General features: G+C 50.1%; 1 protein-coding gene across 5 annotated transcripts; it reads left to right on the forward strand.

Moving 5' to 3' along the window:
* The first annotated feature begins 3,637 nt into the window (after positions 1-3,637).
* Positions 3,638-24,964, forward strand: PLIN3 (perilipin 3). Of its 5 annotated transcripts, none has more exons than XM_052643313.1 (9): positions 3,700-3,749; positions 6,364-6,560; positions 6,840-6,921; positions 12,301-12,499; positions 12,660-12,742; positions 13,888-14,185; positions 19,004-19,203; positions 20,482-20,607; positions 24,188-24,964. In XM_052643313.1, exons 3-9 carry the CDS (start codon positions 6,856-6,858, stop codon positions 24,530-24,532), a joined length of 1,317 nt encoding a protein of 438 aa, XP_052499273.1. In that variant the 5' UTR covers positions 3,700-3,749; positions 6,364-6,560; positions 6,840-6,855; the 3' UTR covers positions 24,533-24,964. The 5 variants fall into 5 exon arrangements, with proteins under 5 accessions (XP_052499272.1, XP_052499277.1, XP_052499273.1 ...); XM_052643316.1 differs by having other exon boundaries at positions 3,734-3,749; positions 6,378-6,560; XM_052643312.1 differs by lacking the exon at positions 6,364-6,560 and having other exon boundaries at positions 3,638-3,749.
* Positions 24,965-25,687: the final 723 nt, after the last annotated feature.

Here is a 25,687-nt window from a genome sequence, read left to right on the forward strand (position 1 = left end):
GATTTGAATTTTAGACCAACTCTGGATAATTGTTTAGTATAAATAGATCCAGTACGTCACAGAATACACTTAAACCCCCAAAAGGTATATTTTTGTTGACCTGAAATTCAAATTTAATTGTCCATTCTGTGTTTTATGTGGCAACCTTAGCCTGGACGAGCCTGGGGAGGCAGGCAGGAAGGCTTCCAGGAGGAAGAGGCAGTGGTGCTAAGAACCCATGGTGTGGCCACCTTTCCTTCCCCTCCCCACCCACGCGTGCACTCCTGGCTGTGCTCACAAGAGACTGGAGGTGGTGGAGATGATCCCCATACCAGGGTTGAAGATGTGGGACAAAATCATCAAGACCTTATTTTCCAAATCAGAACTGAGTTACATCCGCTTGACCAGGGGTATTTTGGCCACATCCCAGCACTGACGGCCACTCAGAAGCTGAAGGCTACCAGTCATACATATCTTCTGGTGACTTCCCAGCTGTGTGACCTTGGACAAATCACTTCTCTGAGCTCTGCCCATCCCAGACCCATTCTCCTCTAGCTCTCTCCCTCTCCTCATTTTGCCTCAGTCAAATCATTTTTTTAAATATTTAATTAATTTATTTGGCTGTGCTGGGTCTTAGTTGTGGCATGTAGGATCTAGTTCCCTGACCAGGGATCAAACCCAGGCCCCACTGCTTTGGGAGCACAAAGTTGTAGCCACTGGACCACCAGGGAAGTCCCTCCATCATGTTTTAACTGTATCTCCAATTCAAAGGTTCATCTAGTCAAAGCTATGTTTTTTCCAGTATTCACTACAGATGTCAGAGTTGGGCCATAAAGAAGGCTGGCTGAGTGCTGAAGAATTGATGTTTTCGAACTGTGGTGCTGGAGAAGACTCTTGAGTCCATTGGACAGTAAGAAGATCAAACCAGTCAATCCTAAAAGAAATCAACCCCGAGTACTCATTGGAAGGACTGATGCTGAAGCTGAAACTCCAATACTTCGGCCACTTGATGCGAAGTGCTGACCCATTGGAAAAGACCCTGACCCTGGGAAAGACTGAAGGCAAGAGGAGGAGGGGCCACAGAGGATGAGATTGTTGGGTGGCATCACTGACTCAATGAACACGAGTTTGAGCTAACTCTGGGAGATAGTGAAGGACAGGGAAGACTGGCGTGCTGCAGTCCATGGGGTTGCAAAGTGTCGGACATGACTGAGCAACTGAACAATAACAACCAATTGACTAGGCATGGTCCAGTCTCAGGGCCTTTGCATGGGCTGTTTCTATCATCAGAGATCTCCCCAGATTTCTCTGTGGCTCCCTCCTCTCCTCCATCCTTTCTGTACTCAAATGGCACTCTAAAAGGCCACCCCTGTCTACCTTTTTAAAAAGTGCAACCCCCACATTCTCAATCCTTTGCTTTTCTTGGTAGCATTTACCACCACCTGACCCATTGTGCATTGCACTCACTTATCTTGTTTATGGCCCATTCCCCACTGGGTGGTGAGCACCACAAGGCTGGGACCTGCCTTTTGCTCCTGGCCTCCCCACGCCCAGCACAGCAGCTCAGTAAGAACTGTCGAATGAATGACTAGGAAAATGAATGGACGGGGGGAAAAGCATGCCACAAATATGAAATTTTTTTCTTTGATAATTTTATATACTTGATTTAATCATCCTGGGGATTCAGACTCAGAAATCTGACAAGTTGCTTGTAGTTACTTAAACATGTATGTTCAGTTTCTTGGTGTGCAATAGCCACATGGTGTTGGTGGCCACTATACTGGGCGGCACAGAGTTCAAGAACATTCCCAAAATCTCTGAAAACTCTACCACACAGCTCCATTGATTTTCACTTGGTCAAATTTTTTAAGAGGGAGGACACTTTGTCTAAGTCTGGAATCGCCATGGATCTGTGAATACCTTAGAGTGTCTCCCTCAGGGTTAAAATTCTGCTCCCTGGAGAAAAGGCATGCTGTCACTTTTTTTTTTTTTTTTAGCAGAAGCACTTACCTTCTGCCTGGATCCTGGGGCCATTTGAGTTTGAGACCTTGGTTTATAGGCAAATAAAATAAAGGATTTGGGGGGCTGGTGGTGGGGTGGGGGAATCCCAATTACGCGCCTTCAGGAGGGAGTGGATCCAGGAGTCAGAGAGGGTTGGCCCCTGCACTGTCCCTGGTTCCTGCTTTCTGGGCTTCGGCTTCAGTTCAGTTCAGTTCAGTCGCTCAGTCGTGTCCGACTCTGCGACCCCATGAATCGCAGCACGCCAGGCCTCCCTGTCCATCACCAACTCCCAGAGTTCACTCATACTCACGTCCATTGAGTCCGTGATGCCATCCAGCCATCTCATCCTCTGTTGTCCCCTTCTCCTCCTGCCCCCAATCCCTCCCAGCATCAGAGTCTTTTCCAATGAGTCAACTCTTCGCATGAGGTGGCCAAAGAACTGGAGTTTCAGCTTTAGCATCATTCCTTCCAAAGAAATCCCAGGGCTGATCTCCTTCAGAGTGGACTGGTTGGATCTCCTTGCAGTCCAAGGGACTCTCAAGAGTCTTCTCCAAAACCACAGTTCAAAAGCATCAATTCTTCGGCGCTCAGCCTTCTTCACAGTGCAACTCTCACATCCATACCTGGCCACTGGACAAACTGTAGCCTTGACTAGACGGACCTTAGTTGGCAAAGTAATGTCTCTGCTTTTGAATATGCTGTCTAGGTTGGTCATAACTTTTCTTCCAAGGAGTAAGCGTCTTTTAATTTCATGGCTGCAACCACCATCTGTAGTGATTTTGGAGCCCCCCCAAAATAAAGTCTGACACTTGTTTCCACTGTTTTCCCATCTATTTCCCATGAAGTGATGGAACCGGATGCCATGATCTTCGTTTTCTGAATGTTGAGCTTTAAGCCAACTTTTTCACTCTCCACTTTCACTTTCATCAAGAGGCTTTTTAGTTCCTCTTCACTTTCTGCCATAAGGGTGGTGTCATCTGCATATCTGAGGTGATTGATATTTCTCCCGGCAATCTTGATTACAGCTTGTGCTTCTTCCAGTCCAGCGTTTCTCATGATGTACTCTGCATAGAAGTTAAATAAGCAGGGTGACAGTAGACAGCCTTGACGTAGGAACCAGTCTGTTGTTCCATGTCCAGTTCTAACTGTTGCTTCCCGACCTGCATACAGATTTCTCAAGAGGCAGGTCAGGTGGTCTGGTATTCCCTCGGCTTACTCAGCTGTAAAATGAGGTGATAAAGGGACACCAAGTGTTGTGAGGATTGAGTGGCACGATACAGGTCAGGGCAAGTTGCTCATAATGCTAGATGGGGCCGGCTCCATCACCCTTGTTCGGAGGGGTCGGGATGGAGTGGTGACGCCTGACAGAAGGAGGCCTCACGCAATGATCTCTGAGTTCTCACAGCCTCGATTGGGTAAGGAAAGGGGACCCTAGGATCATCTCCCATCGCCGAGTTCCCAGGGTCCCAGATGGGGAAGGGGCTCTCCTGGGCTGGCTCCGGGGTCGTACGGGTGTTGCCTACTGGGTGTACAGTTGGGAGGGCGCCCTAGTCCAGCCTTTCCTGGACTTCACTTGTGGCTCCAACGTCCCAAGCCGGGCGAGGGGCGTGGCCTGGCGGCAGGCGGCTCCCAATCAGATTGGTCCTCCGACCCGTCACTCCCGGGCGCCCGCCCCCAAATATAAACGCTGGTCTTGGTCCGGCCCAGGACGGTTTTGGAGCTGGCTTTGAAGTAGTGGCGGCTGCGCCCTGGACGCCCCGCTGACCGCGGTGAGAGGCGAGGGGCCCCGATTGAGGTGGGGGCAGGGTCCGCTGAGTCCTGGGGTGCCCTAAGGGAGGTAGGGACAGGGAGGGCCTTCCTGGGGACTCTGCTAGTCTCCGCGGCCCGGGGAGGGGTCTCCAGCCTGGGCTAAGCACTCTTCCCTCCCCAGAGAAATTAAACTTCTGGAACAGGCTTCGACGTTCAGACTTTCTTCTCTCAATATCTAGGACTTTGGCGGGGGGGAGGCGCACGAAAGAACACCCTAGAAGTGGCAGCATGGGGCGGGGGTCCAAGTTCCCCGTCCCAAACCACATCCTCCTGCATTGCTGACGCACTTTGGAGACAAGCCGTAGCCCATTCCGCGTAGAAATTCCCCCCCAACCCCGACCAGGGGAGCAATCCCTCTGCCTAGCAAAGCCCCTTCGTCTCCAAATGGTTTTGCCGCCTGGGGACTTGGCTCCTCCCTTGCCCTCCTTCTGGCACCCCAGCTGACTCTGGGAGGGTCTGGGGCCAATCCCGCCCCCTTTTCCTAGGCGGTGTGGCCAGTGGATTGCGCAAAGTGGCGGTGGGAAGGCCTACCCTTTATCTGAGTCCTTGGGACGCTTGTAAAACCAGAGCCAAGGCTTGGGTTCCTTCTCGGGAGAACTCTGGAAGTTGGATCTTAGCATATCCTGGCTGCAGTTGGACGGCTGCGTGACTCCAGTTTCAGCCAGTTCTTGCTCTCACAGCTGAGGCCCGCTGCAGGCAGGTTGCTGACCCCCAAGGACTTTTATGGGGCAGGGGGGTGTGATATCTGCAATGGCCGTCCTTGGTTAAACCGATTCCAGAGGGACTGGATGGACAAAACGGATGGGAGGGAGGACCTGTGTGCCGTCCAGCTGAACTCAGACTCTGGGGAAGATGAGGGGGAGAACAGGAGTCAGGTGATGATCCCCCGGGTGGATGGGCCTCCTCTCCCCACTTCCCCTGTGGGGACCTTTGTACCAAGCAGAAGCTCAATCCTGGCTGTTTCACCAGTTTCTGTGTGGCAGACAGAGTGATGTGAGATGGATCCGTTTCCTGAGCGCCTGCTACATGCCAGGTCCCAAACTAAGTGCGCACGCGCAATCTCTCCTCCAATCCGCAGGGACTCTGTGCTAGGAATGGTTACCTCCATTTCATAGATGTGGGAAGTGAGGCTCCAAGAAGGGGTGTTGCCTTCCTAAGCTCCCACAGCTAGCAAGTTGCAGAGCTGGGATTAGAACCCAGTTTGGACACCAGAACTGGTGCTCTCAAAACATGGGTTTGCCGGGTTCCACTCTTGTGTGTGCACGCTAAGTCGCTTCAGTCACGTCCAACTCTTTGTGACCGCATGGACTGTAGCCTGTCAGGCTCCTCCCTCCATGGGATTCTCCAGGCAGGAATACTGGAGTGGGCTGCCATTTCCTTCTCCAGGGGATCTTCCCGACCCAGGGTTCGAACCCTCCTCTCTTATGTCTCCTGCCTTCGCAGGCAGGGTCTTTACCCACTTCCCAGGTTCTGAGAAGCCTGGGTTCCACTTCGGGAATGGCAAACACAATGTCTGGAAGAAAATGCTCAGACTCGAGGTCAGGGGTTCACCAGAGGCTTCTAGAATGACCCTGGGGGTCATTCATTGTGAGGGGACTCCTCTGGCGGTCCAGTGGTTAAGACTCAGCCTCTGAGCTTCCACTGCAGGTGGGGCACAGGTTTGATCCCTGGTCAGGGAACATGCCATGTGGTATGACCAAAAAAAAAAAAAGAAGCACTCGGAGAACCAGCCTTAAGGAAGGTTTAGCTCCATTTTACAGATAAGAGGACTGAGGTTATCAGGGTATGAGATTATCAGTTACGAGGTTATCAGCTCCTTGCCCGCTTGCCCAGCATAGGTGGGGCTGGGACTCCTGAAATGTAATCTGATGAGGCTCTAGTTTTTCCACCTGGCCAGGAAAGTGGAGCACCTGTGGCTGCTGTCTTGCCTGCAAATATGTGCATTAGATTCACGCAGGGAACCTCTTTTGATTTCCCCACATCCCTGAAACTGACATGACGGACCTGCACTGGGGCCAGGCATGGTCTCTCTAGCTTTTTTTTTCAACGTTAATTTTTTTTTTTGAACAGATAATATTATCTACTCGGCTCACAAGTCAGAGGCTTGCCCCAGCTACAACGATCTTTCTTCTTGTGTCTCTTTAAAGATTTATAAGCAAAAACTTTAGCCCCACTCACACCTTTGGTCTCTTGTGTTAGTCGCTCAGTAGTGTCCGACTCTTTTGCGACCCCAAGGACTGTAGCCCGCCAGGCTCCTCTGTCCGTGGATTCTCCAGGGAAGAATACTAGAGAGGGTAGCCATTCCCTTTTCCACGGCATCTTCCCAGACATGGGCTGCGTCAATTATGTGTAAGTTTTACGGTCTTCAGCCACTGCCCTGGGCTACCGTTGTTATCTGTCTTTATTGCCCTTCTTTTCAGCAACACAGGTACACACATCTCTGTCCACGTGGCAGTACCAGTATGGGACTGTCCCCAAAGTGAGGTTTCTGGGTCAAAGGGAAGATGTCTTGAAACCCAGTAGTAACTGACAACTTGCCAACTCCAGGGGTTTTGCACCATAATCCTGATACAGGTGGGGCTTCCCAGGTGACTCAGCAGTAAAGAATCCACACGCCAATGCAGGAGACTTGATCCCTGCGTGGGGAAGATCCCCTGGAGAAGGAAATGGCAACCTACTCCAGTGTTCTTGCCTGGGAAATCCCACGGACAGAGGAGCCTGGTGGGAGAGTCGGACACAACTGAGTGACTAAACGACAACAACTGATACAGGTGAGCCCTTGGAGGGCTGTGCGCAGACCTTGCCCTTTAAGTTGTGGCCCCAAGACCAGCTGCTTGAGCAGCAGCTGGGAGCTTGTTGGGAATGCAGACTTCTGACCTGATGAGTCAGCACCATTTTGAACAGGCTCGCAAGGGCGTGTAGTTGATCTACAGGCAGAGTTCTAGGAAACTGGAGGGGTGGGGGAGCCCTGAGGGCAGAGGTGAACCCGGGCTTGCCCATGGAGGGAAGCGAGAAGCAGGCTGTGCCCTGACTAGTCCTTCTGTTCACAGCGCGCGCCTCTGAGAAATGTCCGCTGACAAGACTGAAGCCACTGCCAGCACCCAGGTGACGGCAGAGGAACCGGTACAGCAGGTGAGGAAGGCCCGGGGTCTGTGGGAGGGCCTTCCCACACGGGGAGCCTTGGCAGAAGGCTGCTGGCAGCACAGGGGGGTCGAGAGACACCCTTCCAAGTGGGTCGAGTTCTAGACCCTAGCAGGTACCCCATTAACAGGTGAAGGTGGGAGAACTTGGGGTTCCAAGGGCTCTTGGGAGAACAGGGGTGCAGCTCTGTTTGAACTGCCTGGCTCCCCCAGCCAGTTCTAATGCACATATCAGAGTCCTCCTTCTAAGAAAGTCAGTTTCTATTTCCACTTCTTCTCAGTTTAAATAAAATTCCCCCTGCTACATTTTTTTTTTTTGGCCATGCCAGGACTCTTGGGATCTTAGTTCCCCAACCAGGGATCGAACCCAAGCCCTCAGCAGTGAATGCTAGGCGTCCTAACCACTGAACTGCCAGGGAGTTCCCCAAAGCCCCTTTTAATAAACAGTTTTTTAAAAATAGAAAGTGAAAGTGGCTCAATCGTGTCGACTCTTTGCGACCCCATGGACCGTAGCCTACCAGGCTCCTCCATCCATGGGGTTTTCTAGGCAAGAATACTGGAGTGGGTTGCCATCTCCTTCTCCAGGAGATCTTCCCAACCCAGGGATTGAACCCGGGTCTCCCACATTGTAGGCAGACGCTTTACCATCTTAGCCACCAGGAAAGAGGTATCATTCACATACCATAATTGGAGAAGGAAATGGCAGCCCACTGCAGCATTGTTGCCTGGAGAATTCCACAGAGAGAGGAGCCTGATGGGCTACAGTCCGTGGGGTCTCAAAGATCCTGACATGACTAAGTGACTAACACATGCGTACACACATACCATAAAATTCATCCTTATGAGGACTTCCCTGGCAGTCCAGTGGTTAAGACTCTGCATGCCCACTGCAGGGGGCATAGGTTCAATCCCTGGTGGGGGAACTAAGATCCCACATGCCCTGTAACAAGGCAAAACAACAAAAAAAGATGATGAAGCGTTTTTAAAAAGTTTACCCTTATGAAGAGTACTACTTAATGATTATTAGTAAACTACCCATATGCAGCCGTCACCACCACACTGGACATGTTTCATCTCCCACCAAAAGAGACCCTGTACCCACCAGCAGTCACTCGTCATTTCTGTTTCTCCTGGGAACCCCTTATCTAGGTTCTGTCTCTGCTGATTTGCCTGTTTTGGACATTTCGTATAAATGGAGACATATGCTACAATACCCTTTTGCATCTAGCTCCTCTTACTGAGCGTTATCTGTTTGAGGTCCCTCTGTGTTGTATTGATAGCATCTGTCGGTGCTCTGTCCCCTGACTTTTTTAAAATTTGATTTTTATTGGAGCATTTTGACTTCCCTGGTGGCTCTGTGTAAAGAACCCTCCTGCCAATGCAGGATGCGAGAGACGAGGGTTCGATCCCTAGGTTGGGAATATCCCCTGGAGAAGGAAATGACAACCCACTCCAGTATTCTTGCCTGGAGAATCCTATGGACAGAGGAGCCTGGTGGGCTACCATCCATGGAATCACGAAAGAATCAGACATGACTTAGCAACTAAACAACAACAGCAACAGTTGACTTTTATTAATTCAATTAATAATATAATTTAATAATGCAGTGTTGTTCATTTCTGCTATACAGCAAGGTGAGTCAGTTATATGTATATCTACTGTTTTTTAGATTCTATTTTCATAGGTGATTACAGAATATTGAGTAGAATTCTGTGCTATATAGTAGGTCCTTATTAATTTTCTCATTCCTTTTAAAAAATTATGGAAAAATCCACATAACATAAAAATACACTATTTTAACTGTTTTGAAGTGTGCAGGTCAGTGACATTAAGTACATTCACAGTGTACAACCATCATCACTGTCTTATTCCAGAACTCTTTCCTCACCCCAAATTGAAACCCCACACCCACTAACAGTCACGCCCGTTCCCCTCTCCCCCAGCCCCTGACAACCACTAACCTGCTTCCTGCCGATGGATTTACCTATTGGACATCTTGTAGAAGCAAAATAAGTAGAATCATGTTTATAAAAATAGAACCTTCTGGGACTTCCCTGGTGGTCTCAGGGCTTTGTGCTTCCACTGTAGAGGGTGAGGATTCGATCCCTGGTCATGGAGTTGAGATTTCACAAGCCACAAGGCACAGCTGAAAAAAAGGTAGAATCTTCTGCGTTAGGTATCACATAAGTGGAATCATACAGTATTTGTCCTTCTGTGTCTTGCTTATTTCACCAAATATAATGTCCTCAAGGTTCACCCGTGTTGTGTCAGAATTTCCTTTTTAAGGCTGAATCCTATCCCACTGTGTGCATGGACTACAGGACACTCGGCTTGCGTCCACGTTTCAGCCGTTGTGAATAAAGCTTCTTTGACCATGGGTATACAGATGTCTCTTTGAGATTCTGTTTTCAATGCTTTTGTCTGTATACCCAGAAGTGGAACTGCTGGATCATATGGTAATTCCATTTTTAGTGTTTTGAGATTCACCATAGTGTTGTCCATAGTGGGGGTGGCATTTTGCTTTCCCACTAATAGCACACAAGGCCTTCAATTTCTCCACGTTCCCACCATCGCTTATTAATACCTGTTCATTTGATACTAGCCATCACAGTGAGTGTGGGGTGTGAGGTGGTATCTCATTGCAGTTTTGACTTGAATTTTCCTAACTAATTGTGATGTGGAGAGTCTTTTCTGCCTGTTAGCCCTTCGAAGGGTATATTTGTGTGTGTGTGTGTGTGTGTGTGTGTGTGTGTGTGTGTGTGTGTGTCTATGTGTGTGTGTGCGGGCTTTTCTCTAGCTGTGGCGACTGGGGGCTTCTCATTGCGGTGGCTTCTCTCGTTGTGGAGCACCAGCTTTAGGAGGCAGGGCTCAGTACTTTCAGCTCCCGGGCTCTAGAGTACAGGCTATTAGCTGTGGCACACAGGCTTGGCTGCTCCGTGGGACTTGGGATCTTCCTGGACCAGGGATGGAACCTGTACCTCTTGCACCAGCAGGTGAATTCTTTACCACTGAGCCACCAGGGAAGTTCTTGGAGGCTATGAATTTTTAAAAACATGCTTTATACCACATTTTCTTTATCCATTCACGAATTCATGGACATTTGGATTTTTTCCGTTTCTTGGCCATTGTGAATAGTGCTGGTGAAAACATTCATGTACAAGTCTTATGTGGACAATGTTTTCCTGTCTCTAGGGTAGACTCATAGAAGCAGCATTGCTGGATTTTGTGGTAAATTTGTGATTAACTTCTGAAGAGACCTCCTGGGCAAACACTGAAGGAGGACTGCCTGAGTCCAAGGTCCAGCTTTGCCATTGGCTAATTTTGTGACCTTGGATGACTTACTTAGCTTCTTCTTGCCCCAGTTTACCTGTCTGTAAAATTGGAATAATACTCCCAACCTCCTGGGACTGGTGATTGAACAAATTTTACAGGTAGCACCTATGAGACTTAAGTCTTCTGTATGCATCTTCACATGGGTCACCTTTGCAACTCCTTTAGGACAGAAATGAATTCTCATTTTATGGGTCAGGAAACTGAGGCTCACAAGGCCTGTCTGACTACTCAGTTCTGCTCTTGTAGGTTCTGTTCAGTTCAGTCGCTCAGTCGAGTCTGACTCTTTGTGACCCCGTGAATCGCAGCACACCAGGCCTCCCTGTCCATCACCAACTCCCGGAGTTCACTCAGACTCAAGTCCATCGAGTCAGTGATGCCATCCAGCCATCTCATCCTCTGTCATCCCCTTTTCCTCCTACCCCCAATCCCTCCCAGCATCAGAGTCTTTTCCAATGAGTCAACTCTTCGAATGAGGTGGCCAAAGTACTGGAGTTTCAGCTGTAGCATCAGTCCTTCCAATGAACACCCAGGACTGATCGCCTTTAGAATGGACTGGTTGGATCTTCTTGCAGTCCAAGGGACTCTCAAGGGTCTTCTCCAACACCACAGTTTAAAAGCATCAATTCTTCGGCGCTCAGCTTTCTTCACAGTCCAACTCTCACATCCATACATGACCACTGGAAAAACCATAGCCTTGACTAGATGGACCTTTGTTGGCAAAGTAATGTCTCTGCTTTTGAATATGCTGTCTAGGTTGGTCATAACTTTTCTTCCAAGGAGTAAGCGTCTTTTAATTTCTGCAGTGATTTTGGAGCCCCAAAAAAGAAAGTCTGACACTGTTTCCACTGTTTCCCCATCTATTTGCCATGAAGTGATGGGACCAGATGCCATTATCTTCGTTTTCTGAATGCTGAGCTTTAAGCCAACTCTTTCACTCTCCTCTTTCACTTTCTTGTAAGTTAAGAATGGCTATATTCAATACATAAATGAATGGGAATAGCCATGTGCCAATAAAACTTTATTTACAAAAACCAGGTAGCATGGAATACCATACCATGAAACAGTGAGGCACTGACATGCAGCACAATGTGGACGAAGCTTGAAGGCATGTTCAGTGAGGGAAACCAGGCACAGAAGGACAGGCACTGTCTGATCCCACTCACAAGAGTCCTTGGAGGAGTCAAATCCATAGAGACACGTAGATGGTGGGGCCAGGGGCTAAGAGAGGGGAATCAGTGTTTCAAGGGGACAGAGTTTCAGTTTAAGAAGCTGAGAATCTGGAGACAGATGGTGGCAACGGTTGCACAGCAGTGTAAGTATACTTAGTGCCACTGAGCTGTGCACGTAATTATTTAAATGGTAAATTTTATGTGTATTTTACCACAATTTTTTAAAAAAGGAGTGAAGCACTGGCACACGCTACTACATGGAGGAACCTTGAAAATGTCACTGTGTGAAAGAGGCCAGACACAAAACGCCACGTGTGATTCCATTTTTTTGTGAGGTGTCCTGAACAGGCAAAAATCCAGGGTCAGAAAATGGAGTCATGGTTACCAGGGGCCGGTAGGCAAGGGTGTGACAGTCAGTGACAGCAAGTTTCTTTTGCGAGTGATCAATAAGTTCTGAAATTAGACAGAGTTACTCAACCTTGTGAACACACTGAAACCCTCTGAATCGTGCATTTCAAAATGGTGAAATTCTCTGACATTTGAACTAGATTTCAATAATGCTGTTAGAAAAAAGAAAAAAAACATAGGCAAAAGGAAAAGCAGGTAGTGGGCTGGCCCTGGGGTGGGGGATTGGGGGCATAGTTCACTGACGTCAGTTTTAGACCTGAGCTCCAGGACAGTGGGGTTCTCATGTCTTGTCACTGCCTGGCACACTGTGGGTGTCAAGGTCTTGTTCAAACAAGTGAGCTGCCAGGCCGAGACAGAGGAAGCGCCTGGCGGAACCAGGGAGTTCCTGGCTTGTGCAACCAAATGAATGCAGAGGGAGGGGAGACGAGCCACGTCCGTGGCCTGAGCCTCTCTGCCCGTAGCCCAGCGTGGTGGACCGCGTGGCCGGCATGCCCCTCATCAGCTCCACCTGTAACATGGTGTCCGCCGCCTACACATCCACCAAAGAGAGCCACCCCCACGTCAAGACTGTCTGCGACGCGGCCGAGAAGGGGGTGAAGACCCTCACGGCTGCTGCGGTCAGTGGGGCCCAGCCCATCCTGTCCAAGCTGGAACCCCAGCGTGAGTGAAGCATGGGAGCCCATGGACCATCCACTCCGGCCTATTTCCGGGTGGGGGAGGCGGGGCAGTGTCTGTGGACTCTCCTAGAGACCCCGAGGGATGTACATTCGCAGTAACCATCAGCTGTCTATCGCCCCCACCCCCATCCCCACCCCCACAGTCACCTCGGCCAGTGAATACGCCCACAGAGGGCTGGACAAACTGGAGGAGAATCTGCCCATCCTGCAGCAGCCGCCGGAGAAGGTGACTAACCCCCTCCATGAGGGGTGGGGTGGGGAGGATGCTCCGCTAAGACTGGGGGCCTACCTGGGCAGGGGGTCTGTGGCCTCAGCTTAACCCATAGCAGACAAATGTGACCGCATTTATTCTCCAACCCTCTCCCCATTGGGCAGCTGGAGGAACATTCTGAACACCAGCCAGGTATGCCCAAAGCCCCCTCGGGTCTTCCACCTTGCCTGGAGCAAAAGCCAGAATGTTTCTGGTGGTCCCACCTGGTCTAGCTCCACTGCCTCCTGACCTTCTACGCCCACCTCAGTTGCTCCATTCTGTCCGCGCTGGCCTCCATCCTCCAGTTCAGTCACATTAGTGCCCACATGTACGGGACAGGGTGATGGATACAGAGCCCTTGCCTTCATGGAACTTTCATCTTGGGGAGGCAGGGAAAAGCAGAGACAGTGAACACACCAGTCTCCGAGCTGCCTCAGGACCTTTGCACATGCCGTTCCTCCTCTGTGGACCAGGCTGCCGGGTCTCTGAAGTTTCTCTGCACATGCTCTTTCTCTGCACCGTCCAGTATGGAAACCAACAACCGTATGTGGGTGCTGGGCCCTTAGAAGGCGGCCAGTATGACTGAGGAACTCAGTTACTAATTTTAATTATTTTAAATTTTATTTTTTATTTAATCTACTTTCTTTGGATTTTTTGATGTGGACCGTCTTTAAAGTTTTTATTGAATTTGTTAGTCTTGCTTCTATTTTATGATTTGGTTTTCTGGCCCCAAGGCATGTAGACAGACTGGATTAGGATCCACTATGATGGCCTCATTTTACCTTGATTAGTGCCTTAAAGTTCTCATCACTAAATATGGTCACATTCTGAAGTCCTGGGGGCTTCAGTACCCTTTAGCCCATAACACCATGTGAAGAATTGGAGGCCCAGAGAGGTCGAGTGATTTGCCTGAGGATACACAGCTAGGATATATCAAGCCAAGGACTCTAACTGGGCCATCCAGCCCCAGAGCATGTGATCTTAACTGCTCTCACCCTTCAGGGTCACCGGGAGCTGGAGCGCCTCCCTCCAGCCCACCCCTTCTAGAGGTTGGGGTGCAGGGGTCGGGGCACCCAGGTACGAGGGGAGAATGGAGATGCTGATGCTGGCCCTTCTTGTAGGTCCTGGCAGACACCAAGGAGCTTGTGTCATCCAAGGTGTCAGGGGCCCGACAGGCTGTGTCCAGCACGGTGTCCAGTGCCAAGGACACTGTGGCCTCCCGAGTCACCGAGGCAGTGGACGTCACCCGGGGTGCTGTGCAGAGCGGCGTAGACTTGACCAAGTCCATGGTGGCCAGTGGCGTCCACTCGGTTGTGGGCTCCCGTGTGGGCCAGATGGTGCTGAGCGGGGTGGACACAGTGCTGGGCAAGTCGGAGGAGTGGGTGGACAACCACCTGCCCATGACGGATGCTGAGCTCGGTGAGTGCAGGCCTTGACTCTGGGGCCCCTCCCCAGACCATCTGATATGGGTCCCTCCTAGCCACCTGGAGTCTGTCCCTCACAGGCTGTCTGGTCCCTGCCCCCTCTCCCCTTCTGTCTTAGCCCACCTCAGTCAGCTTGGTTCCTCTGCCCTGGCGCATGATATATGTCCTCCCTGAAGTAGCCTCCAGAGGGCACCTGTGAGCACTCAGGCCCCTCCTCTCCCCGCAGCCCTCCAGGGCTCCCATCTCCCTGTTGGTAACAGCCTCAATCCTCCTGGAAGCTCCCTTGTACCTACCCACCTGCCCTCATTCATTCTGCTCCTGCCTCACTGGCCTCCTTGCCCATCCTTGACCATGTTCCCACACCGGGGCCTTTGCACTGGCCTTTTCTTCTACCAGAAACCCTTACATGATATCTAGATGGCTCGTTCCCTTCCACCTCCAGCTTTGTGCTCACATGCCACACACCCCCCATAAGACCTCTAAAATCACACCATTCCTTGTTCATATTGTGTCCTGAAACTTCCCTCGGCCTGGCCCTGATTTTTCTCTAGTCATCAATTCCACAAAGCAGAAGCTGTGTCCCCTGTCTGGTGCCCAGCAGGTGCTCAAGTCCCCGAATAAAATCACTGAAACTCTTCTCTATCATTCCACCCATACCCAGGCATCTATTTGTTTGTTCAAACCCTGAGCACCGGTTATATGCCAAACCTGCTTCCAGGTTCTAGGGATATGTCAGTGAACAAAGTTTTGCCCTCATGGAACCTAAAGGGTACAGAAATTAGATTAAAGGAGATGTTTCTGAGGAGGTGACCTTGCCCTGAGGTTTATGAAGCTGTGCTGATGTCTGAGCAGAGAGACCAGGGGACAGGGTGGTGCCTGATGTGTGTGGGAGGAGCAGGGAGGAGGCATATGTGGCTGGAGCAGAGTGAGCCTGGGAGAGAGAGGGAGGAGGGAAGGGCAGCGAGGGTACAGGAGCAGATGGTGAGCCATGGGAGGACTTGATCTTTTACCCCTAGGGCGATGGGAACCCTGGAAGACTGAGAGCAGAGGGGGCGGGGCCTGACTCAGTGTTCACAGGCGCCCTCTGGTGGCTACTATGGGAAAGACACCGGGGGTGGGAAGCGAAGGAGACAGGTTCAGGTGACCCTGCTGGTCTAGGTGAGCTGTGATGGGGCTGGACCAGATGGTGGCAGGAATAAACCAGGGGTGAAAGTTGAGACAAAGCGGCCAGTCCTACTTGTGGTTTCATATACCTATGGCTCGTGGAGTTGGCCTTGGCCCTGCGTTCAAGGCACAGCCATCCTTTGCACACCGTGATGGGGACTTCCAGCCGTACCAGTACTGCACACACCAGTGCCCATGGCAACAAGGGTCCCCGAGGGCCACGTGTACCCAGACCCCACGCTCCATCCAGGGGGAGCAGGGCCAATGATCTCAGGCCCTGCAGCTCCTGGGTTGAGGGTCTCATGTCACTTGGCCTTTGAGTTTTCAAAACTTTACCCTGTATCTCTTAAAGGAAGGGATCCGGCTGATGTCTTCCATCTTGCACACCAAGTTCAGTGCCTGCTGGCCCCTCCTAGTGCTCAGACGGAGTAAGATGCAGCTGTGAGTCTTGGTCAGCAGAAGGCAGGGGAAGATGCAGAGTCTGCAGGGAGGCAGGCCTGGGAGCCACTTCAGAGAACAGATCTATCTGACCAGCTTTGCGTTTCTTTCTTTTGTGTCCATCTGCTAAGGATGAACAGCTTTCCTGGTGGCTCAGTGGTAAAGAATTTGCCTGCCAATGCAGGAGACGTGGGTTAGATCCGTGGGTGGGGAAGATCCCTTGGAGGAAGGAATGGCAACCAGCTTCACTAATCTGGCCTGGGAAATCCCATGGACAAAGGAACCTGGTGGGCTACAGTCCAGGGGATCACAAGGAGTCAGACACGACTTAGTGAATAAACAACAGCAACTAAGGATGAAATCATTGTGCAGAGCGGGGCTTCAGGTGCTGGGGAGTCTGTGAGTTAAGGCGCCATGTTATAGCTGGGACGCTGCTCACGGGCTCCTGCCAGAACAGCCCTGCTCCCCCCATCTCCTGGGTCTCCCCTTTGCCAAGGGCACCTGCCCCCTCCAGGGGCCCTGCCAGCTTGCTCCCACATGCCTGGACTCTGCCTGACAGTTCAGTTCAGTTGCTTAGTCGTGTCTGACCCTCTGTGACCCCGTGGCCTGCAGCACGCCAGGCTTCCCTGTCGGTCACCAACTCCCAGAGCTTGCTAAAACTCATGTCCCTCAAGTTGGTGATACCATCCAACCATCTCATCCCCTGTTGTCCCCTCAATCTTTCCCCACATCAGGTCTTTTCCAATGAGTCATTTCTCATTGGTCTTTTCCAGTGAGTCAGTTGCCAGACAACCTTGGCCTAAATAACAAAGCTGCTTTCACTTCTGAGGGCAGAGCTCCAGGGTTCGCAGAGGGCCATGGAGAAGTTGTGACCAGTAGCCTGGGTTCAGAATATTGTTGGTTTGGGTTTAGTCTTTGCAGACTTGCCTTTGGTCAGGAGAATGGGGCAAGTTTGTTTTTCCCAAGACGCCAACTTTTGTTTCTGTTGCTTCTAAATGTCCTGGGTGTTTAGTACTTTTGTTCAGTTATTTGTTTGTTTTATACATTGTATAATCCTTTTTTTGAAGGTAAAAAAAGTTTATTGAAATATAAGTGATTTACAATTTGTGGTAGTTTCAAGTATACAGCAAAGTAATTCCATTTTACATACATACATGAATAGATTCTTTTTTAGATTCTTTTCCGTTAGAGGAAGAGAATACACTACAGGATATTGAGTATAGTTCCCTTTGCTATAGAGTAGGTCCTCGTTAGTTATCTTTCTCATTTAGTTTTTACTTTTATTTACTTTTTTAAAAATTATTTATTTATTTTATTGGGCCGCTCCGGGTCTTGGTTGCAGAATGCAGACCAAATCTTCAATTTTTGTCGTGGCAGGGCAGGCTCTGTAGTTGCAACAGGTGAACTCCCAGTTGCGGTATGTGGGACCTAGCTCCCTAACCAGGGGTTGAACCTGGGCTCCCTGCACTGGGAGCTTGGAGTCTGGACCACTGGACCACCAGGGGGCTTCCTTTTTTTCTTTTTAAGTATAACTCTTTTTCAGGGGAACACATTTTCTTGACAGGCCAGGTGGTAAATAATTTGGGCTTTTTGGGGGCCATACAGCCTTTGTTCCAACTATGCAACTCTGTCATTGTAGCCCAGAAGCGTAGTCAGTAGGTAAATGAATGGGTATGACTACATGTCAATAAAATTTTGTTGACGAAAGTAGGTGGCATTCAGCCCAGGGGCTGTATTTGCAGACCCTGTTACAGGGCATTTCAAATCCAGATAAGGTTACTTACAAAACTCAGACTTTAAGAGCTACTATATTAAAGTCTACAGGGAGCAGAATAAGATAGGAAAAAACTATCAAGACAGATGGATTTCCATCCTGTTACCTTGTAACTTTACGGGTATTTTCTGGGCTAGACAGTCCTAACTTTTCCTTAACTGCTGTGAAGATGGTTCTCTTGTGGCTCAGACTTCTCCTCATGGAGAGTCAAGTATCATGGATAAGAACATGGGGCCTAGCGTCGGATCTTGACTTGTGGAGCCCCAGCTGTGTGACCTTTGGGAAGTCAACTAATCTCTCTGAGCCCCAGTTTCCCCATCTGTAAAAATGGGATGACAGCGCTTCCCTATTAGAACTGTTAAGATTTAACAAGAATACATATGAGGAACTTGCCTGGTGGTCCAGTAGTGAATAATCCAGGCTTCCAATGTAGGGGGCACAGGTTTGATTCCTGGTCGGGGAACTAAGATTCCCGAATGCCACACAGCATGGCCAGAAAAAAAAAAAAAAGACAAAACAAAATGCATGCAGAGCACCTGCTGCTGCTGCTGCTGCTGTGTCGCTTCAGTCGTGTCCGACTTTGTGCGACCCCATAGACAGCAGCCCACCAGGCTCCCCTGTCCCTGGGATTCTCCAAGCAAGAACAGTGGAGTGGGGTGCCATTTCCTTCTCCAGTGCATGAAAGTGAAAAGTGAAAGTGAAGTTGCTCAGTCGTGTCCGACTTTTAGCGACCCCATGGACTGCAGCCCACCAGGCTCCTCCATCCATGGGATTTCCAGGCAAGAGGACTGGAGTGGGGTGCCATCGCCTTCTCCGATGCAGAGCACCTAGAACATTGTAAAAGATTAACCACTATTAATATATGCTAGGACCTATACAGGCAGCATTGACCAACTTTTTTTTGTAAAGGATCAGATAATGAATATATTTTAAGAAATATTTATGTATTTATTTGGTTGTACTGGATCCTAGTTGCAGCACACGAGATCTTTAGTTGAGGCATGCAAACTCTTGGTTGCAGTGTGTGGGATCTAGTTCCCTGACCAGAGATCGAATCCAGGCCTCCTGCATTGGACGCAGAGTCTTAGCCACAGGACCAACCAGGAATTCCCGGACAATATTTTCATCTCTGCAGGCAAAGAGGCCACATACTCTGCCACTATAGTTTGAAAGCCGCTGTAGACAGTGTATAACGAACATGCACAATTGTATTCACAGGTTGGATCGTATAAAACTGGAGGCAGGACAGATACAGTCCAAGGATCGTAGTTTTCAGACCCTCACATTAGTCTAAGGCCTCTTAATCCCAGGATATTTGGCCCCCATCCTACCCATTTCACAGATGAGGAAAAAGCCAAGGCAGGGAGATCCTTTTACACTTGCAGACCAGGGCATAAACTCTGCCTTCACCATGCTTCTCCTGCCTCCCCACCGCAGCCCGCCTCGCCACGTCCCTTGAGGGCTTCGACATCGCCTCGGTGGCCCAGCAGCGCCAGGAGCAGAGCTACTTCGTGCGGCTGGGCTCCCTGTCGGAGAGGCTGCGCCAGCGGGCCTACGAACACTCTCTGGGCAAACTGCAGAACACCAGGCAGAGGGCACAGGAGGCCCTGCACCAGCTGTCACAGACGCTTATCTTGGTGAGGTCCATGGTGAGAGGGTTCGGTGGCGAGGGCAGTGGCAAGCAGCATACGCCCCAGTGAGCCCGCCTCAAGCCTGGTGGCTTATTCCTCCCCATTCTGCATATCTGCTTGGGCCGGCTCATGCGGTTGCAGTCCTGGTTGAGTTTGCTGGGGCTGCTGTAACCAAGTACCCCGAGCTGGGCAGCTTAACACACATTCACTGCCTCACAGTTCTAGGGGCTAAGAGTTCAAGATCCAGATGTCATCAGGGTTGGTTCTTTCTGAGGTCTCGCTCCTTGGTGTGGATGGTGTCTTCTCTCTGTGTCCTCACCTGGTCATCCCGTCATACGTCTGTGTCCTAACATCCCCCTTAAAAAAAAAGTTCGTTCATTTATTTTCTTTTTGGCCACGCTGTGCATCATGCAGAAGCTTAGTTCCCTCCCCAACCAGCAATTGAACCTGTGCCCGCTGCAGTGGAGCCTCAGAGTCTTAATCACTGCACCACCAGGGAAGTCCACCTAACAGCCCCTTTTTATTTAAGGATACCAGCCATATAAAAACATTGTTGTTGTTCAGTTGCCAAGTCTTGTCTGACTCTTTGTAACCCCATGGACTCTAGCACACCAGGCTTCCCTGTCCTTCACTGTCTCCTGGAGTTTGCTCAGATTCATGTCCATTGAGTCAATGATGCCATGCAACCATCTCATCCTCTGTGACCTCAGCCTTTCCCAGTGTCAAGGTCTTTTCCATTGAGTCGGCTCTTCACATCAGGTGGCCAAAGTATTGGAGCTTCAGCATCAGCATCAGTCCTTCCAATGAATATTCAGGGTTGATTTCTTTTAAGATTGACTGGTTTGATCTCCTTGCAGTCCAAGGGACTCTCAAGAGTCTTCTGCAACGCATTTCGAAGTCATCAGTTCTTCAGCACTCAGCCTTTTTTATGGTCCAACTGTCACATCTATGCATGACTACTGGAAAAACCATAGCTTTGACTATATAGACCTTTGTTGGCAAAGTGATGTCTCTGCTTTTTAATATGCTGTTTAGATTCGTCATAGCCTTTCTTCCAAGGAGCAAGCATCTTTTAGGTCCACCCTAATGATCTCATTTTAGCTCAGTCACTTTGAATACCTGTCTTCAAATGCAGTCACAGCCTAAGATCCTAGGGTTCAGGGCTCCAGCCCCTTGGGCTCCCTGTGGATTCCTGCTTCTTCCAGCATTCCTGTGGATCCCCAGGGCCTCTCCCAGCTGCATTCAGGCCCTGAGGCAGCCACCGTCTATCTCCTTCTGCCCCAGATGGAAACCATCAAGCAGGGCGTCGATCAGAAGCTGGTGGAAGGTCAGGAGAAGCTACACCAGATGTGGCTTGGCTGGAACCAGAAGCGGCTGCAGGGCCTGGAGGAGGACGCGGCCAAGCCAGAGGTACCTACCTGGCGTGGCACTGGGTGCTTGGGGCCCTGGCTCCCCTCTCCACATGCTTTCCCCAGCCTCTCCTCCCATTAACTGCCTTCAGGACCTGATGACAACTCCTCCAGGATGCCTGCCTGGATTTCTACTCTTGGGTGCAGGTATTGCTTCTGAACCACAGGGCACTTGATTGGGATGGGTCTCCACCTGCTGAATTCTAAGCCATGCTTCATTTTCTTGAGTCCTGACTCCTCGGGTTCAATCCCTGGGTCGGGAAGATCCCCTGGAGGAGGAAAGGGCAATCCACTCCAGTATTTTTGCCTGGAAAATCCCGTAAACAGAGGCTCTTGGCCGACTACAGTCCATAGGGTCACAGAGTCAGACACGACCGAGTGAGTGACTCCTCTCCCCCGTCCCAGCGTCCCGTGACATCCTTCATATGTGCCCACCAGGCTCCTCACGACAGCTCCTCGCTAGCACGCTCTGGCCCCTCCAGCCCATGGCAAGCGCTGGTCTCTTGAACGAGCCCTGACTTTTGCCACCTGTGGTGCCCCTCATCCAGGCTTTCATTGAGTTGCTGCCTTAAACAATTCTCGTGCCTCATTCTGAACCATAGCCTCTCTGTATTAGGGACTCTTTTAATATCCTAGCACTGCAGGTTCTCAGCCTAACCTCGCTGGGCCTCAATTTCCCCATCTGTGAATGGGGTGCAGGACCATCGGCAGGGTCATTAAGGTGAAATGAACATACGTGTTTATAGCAGTATTTGTCACAACAGCCACAAAGTGGAACAGCCCAGATGTCCACCAGCAGATGATGCATCACAAAATGTGGTCCTTCCACACACGGGAGCGCCACTCAGCTGTGAAAAGGAGGGGAGCCTGACACTCACTACCACGTGGACGGACCCTGAGAACACAATGCTCAGTGAGAGAAGCAGGCACAGAAGGACACACGGGGTGGGATTTCGTTGATGGGAAACGTCCAGAACAGGCCGATCTGTTGACACAGAGAGTGGATGAGTGGTTGCTGGGAGCTGGGAGAGGGGTAAGTGGGGAGGGAGTGTCTTTTTCTTTCTGTGCTTTTTATTTTTTGGTCAAGCCAGAAGGCTTTTGAGATCTTAGTTCCCTGACCAGGGATCAAACCTGTCGACCAGGGATCAAACCTCTCAACCAGGGATCAAACCTGTGCCCCTGGCAGTGAGAGCTCAGAGTCCTAACCATTGGACCGCCAAGGAATTCCCTTTTTTTTTTTGGAGTTTCTTTTGGGGTGATGGAATGTTCTGAAATTAGATAGAAGGGCTGGTTGCACTACCTGGTGAATGTACTATGAAAAAAAAAGTCACTGAATTGTTCACTTAAAAGCGTGAGTTTCCTGGTATATGAGTTATTTTATACACACACACATTGACACATAAGGCACATAGTGTTAAAAAAATGATATTTCTAAAGATATTGTGAGTGTCTCTGTAAAACTGTTGCTCATTCAGACCCTAACCACTTAAAACCATCAACCCCAACCCCCCAACTGCTGAAGAAAAAATAGATACTGATCCTGGCAGCACCTCCTGGCCAGGTTCAAAGCCAGAGTCCTCAGCTGACCAGGCTCAGGACAGCCTAGGGTCCCTACCTGCTTTGATTTCCTCCCCAGACTCAGGAATTTTCAAGGACTCTTATCTCAACTATGGTCTCCCCAACTGCTTACATCTTCTCCCTCAAAAGTTCTTCCAGACCTTCTCATTAAAAAAAAAACAACAAAAAACACTTTTTCAAAAACAAATTTATTGAGGTGTAAAATTCAGTATCTTGTACCTTAAAAAAGTTTTGAGGGAATTCCCTGGTGGTCCAGTATGTTAAGGACTCAGGACTTTCGCTGCCGTGGCCCCAGTTCAATCCCTGGTTCAGGGAACTAAGATCCCACATACTGTACGGTGAGACCAGAATTAAATAAAGAAGTTTTGAGATATAATTCGCATACTGTACAACTGACCCATTTAAAGCGTACAGTTTAGTGGTTCTTAGTATATTCACGGGTTGTATGACTATGAACTGTGTTAATAATTCAGAGCATTCGCATCACCCCAAGAGGAGACTGTCTCCCCAGTATCACAGCAGCCCGTCTCTGTCTTCCTCCATGCCCTGGAAACCACAAATGTACTTTGTCTCTGTGGATGTTTCGTATCAGTGGAATCATAGGCCCTGTGGCCGTCTGTGTCTGGCTTCTCTCACTGAGCATCATATCCTTGAGGTCCGTCCACGTGGCAGCAAGTGGCCTCGCCCCTTTATATGGTGGAAGAACGTCGCGGTGTGTGAATGAACCGCATTCTGTGTCTCCGTTTGCCAGCAGATGGGCATTTGGGTTGCTTCCGCTTTCGGCGGCTGTGAATAACACCCCTTTGAGCATTTGTGTACCAGTCTTGGCACAGACATGCATTTTCTTTTCTCTCGGACGGAAGTCTAGGGGGTGGCAGTGCTGAGTCAAGTGCTTACTTAGGCTTACAGTTTACCATTTTGAGGAACTGTCAGAAGGTCTCCCAAAGTGACTGCTGCGCTCCAATATATGAGGGTTCCAGTTTCTTCCCATCCTCGCCAGGGCCTGTTCGATCTTGTTTTTTCAAATTTATTTGGCTGTTCCAGGGCTTAGTTGTGGCGTTCAGGATCTTGAGTTGCAACATTCAGGATCTAGTTCCCTGACCAGGAATGGAACACAGACCCCGTGTATTGGGAGCATGGAGTCTTAACCACTGGACCACCAGGGAAGTCCCATATGTGTCTTGTTTTTTGGCTGTGCTGGGTGTTTGTTGTTGCACGGACTTTCCCTAGCTGCAGCAAGTGGGAGCTATTCTTTGTTTTGGTGCACAGGGCTCTTTCTGCGGTGGCTGCTTTTGTTGCAGAGTACAGGCTCCAGGGTGCACAGGCTTGGTTGCCCTGAGGCATGTGGGAACCCTCCCAGACCAGGAATCGAACCTGTGTCCGCTGCTTTGGCAGGCAGATTCTTAACCACTGGACCACCAGGGAAGCCCCCATATCCGTCTTTTTTGACCCAAATCATCCTAGTGTGGGTGAGGTGTGTCTCATCGTGGGTTTGAGCCACACTTCCCTGATGCCTAATGAGGCTGAACATCTTTTCTTGTGCTTATTGTTCTGTGTATCTTCTTTGAAAATATCTCTGTGCCTGTTTTTCAATTTGACCAGCAATTATCTGGCACAGTTTGAAACTCAAAGCGCTGGTATTCTGAGCCTCCGTGCCCTAGGGAAAGGCTTTCGTCAAGGTGGATGGAATACCCCCATTTCCTCTTTCCTGGTCTTTGGGTCCTGTTGTTGTTCAGTCGTGTCAAAAGTCGTGTCTGACTTTTTGCCACCCTGTGGACTGTAGCCTTCCAGGCTTCTCTGTCCATGGGATTTTCTCAGGCAAGAATACTGCAGTGGGTTGCCATTTCCTTCTCCAGGGCATCTTCCCGAACCAGGGATCGAACCCACATCTCCTGCATTGACAGGTGGATTCTTTACTGCTGAGCCACCTGGGAAGCTCCTTGAGTCCTGTTACCCCCAAAGAAAAGGGTCTTGATGTCATGCCCCCACCCGCCCCTTCTCAGCAGGTCGAGTCTCAGACACTCGCCATGTTCCGTGACATCACCCAGCAGCTCCAGACCACCTGTGCCTCGCTGGGCTCCAGCCTCCAGGGTCTGCCCGCCCACATCAAGGACCAGGCGCTACAGGCTCGCCAGCAGGTAGAGGACCTCCAAGCCACCTTCTCTGGCATCCACTCCTTCCAGGATCTGTCCAGCAGCGTCCTGACACGGAGCCGCGAGCAGGTGGCCAGGGCCCGAGAGGCCCTGGACCACTTGGTGGAGTATGTGGCCCAGAACACACCCATCACGTGGCTGGTGGGCCCCTTCGCCCCCGGAGTCGTTGAGAAAGCTCCAGAAAAGAAGAAATAGGGGAGGCTGGAGGAGGGCTCAGAGGGCTCCAGGCTTCTCCCAGGGGCTGGCGAGTGACAGGGGACCCCTCACTGGGAACGCACCTCAGGAAGCTGATGTTCTCAAATCTGACCTGTCCCTCATCCTCTCCATGCTTGGAGGAAGCGTGTCCTGAGCATCACATCTGTCATCAGGACAAGAGTTCCAGGGAAAAAAATGTTTTTTTCTAGAGGGTTCCAAATTTTTCTTCTTTCTTAAAAATCAGGAATATAGTTCTTACATCCCACACCCTTTTTCTACATTGAGGCTCCTGGATATCAGCCTGAAGCTAGTGGACTTGGACCTCTGGGAGGTGGGCCTCTTAGGGGTGAGGTGGGGGCAGGGCAGCTGACAGTCTGGAGCAGGAGGGAGCTCAGGCCTGCCCAGCGAGCCCTGGGTGCGGGAGGCTTCAGTGCTGCCTTAATAAATTTTACCTGCAAAGTCCAGGCCTCGTATATATGTGTATTTGTGTCTGTGTGGTTTTTTTATTTTTCAGCAGCTGCACAACTCTGGAGTCTCTGTACGGCCTTCTTGGGCTGTGGGGGGTCTTTCATCTCCCCCCTACTCACCTGCCAGAGTCTTGCCCCTGTTGTCACATCCCAGGCAGCCAGAGGAAGGGAGAAGCCTACCGCTTTTCCTGTGCTGGGCCTTCCCAGGCGTGTGGGGGAACTGTGTGACCCCCGAAAGATGCTGATGACCTGATTTCTCACCTGGCAAAGGAGACTTTACAAATGGGATTCAATTAACACATTACTGACCGGACATATTAATATGTCTTTTTTCACCTGAACGTTATTGACTGGAGACATATCAGTATGTTTTTAGAGAATGATACCGTTATCATCAGGCTTCCCTGGTGGCTCAGGTGGTAAAGAATCCACCTGCCAATGCAGGGGACACGGGTTTGATCCCTAGGTCTGGAAGATCCCCTGGAGAATGAAATGGCAACCCACTCCAGTGTTCTTGCCTGGAGAATCTCATGGACAGAGGAGCCTGGCAGACTACAGACCCTGGGGTCGTAAAGAGTCAGACACGACTGAGCAACTAACACACACACACACACACATATAACATATATGCATATAAATTATATATATATAAAAGACTCCAGACTTCTGACCCCTAGAACCGTCAGAT

Source organism: Budorcas taxicolor, chromosome 7, assembly GCF_023091745.1.
Source record: "Budorcas taxicolor isolate Tak-1 chromosome 7, Takin1.1, whole genome shotgun sequence".
Taxonomy (NCBI): Eukaryota; Metazoa; Chordata; class Mammalia; order Artiodactyla; family Bovidae; genus Budorcas; species Budorcas taxicolor.

Bases quoted from the DNA above. Each gene is read 5' to 3' on its own strand.
- PLIN3 (XM_052643312.1), top strand. From the start codon at position 6,856: ATGTCCGCTGACAAGACTGAAGCCACTGCCAGCACCCAGGTGACGGCA. The intron at 12,500-12,659 runs GTGAGTGAAGCA...CCACCCCCACAG, and splicing joins GTCCAAGCTGGAACCCCAGC to TCACCTCGGCCAGTGAATAC. The intron at 14,186-19,003 runs GTGAGTGCAGGC...TCCCCACCGCAG, and splicing joins CATGACGGATGCTGAGCTCG to CCCGCCTCGCCACGTCCCTT.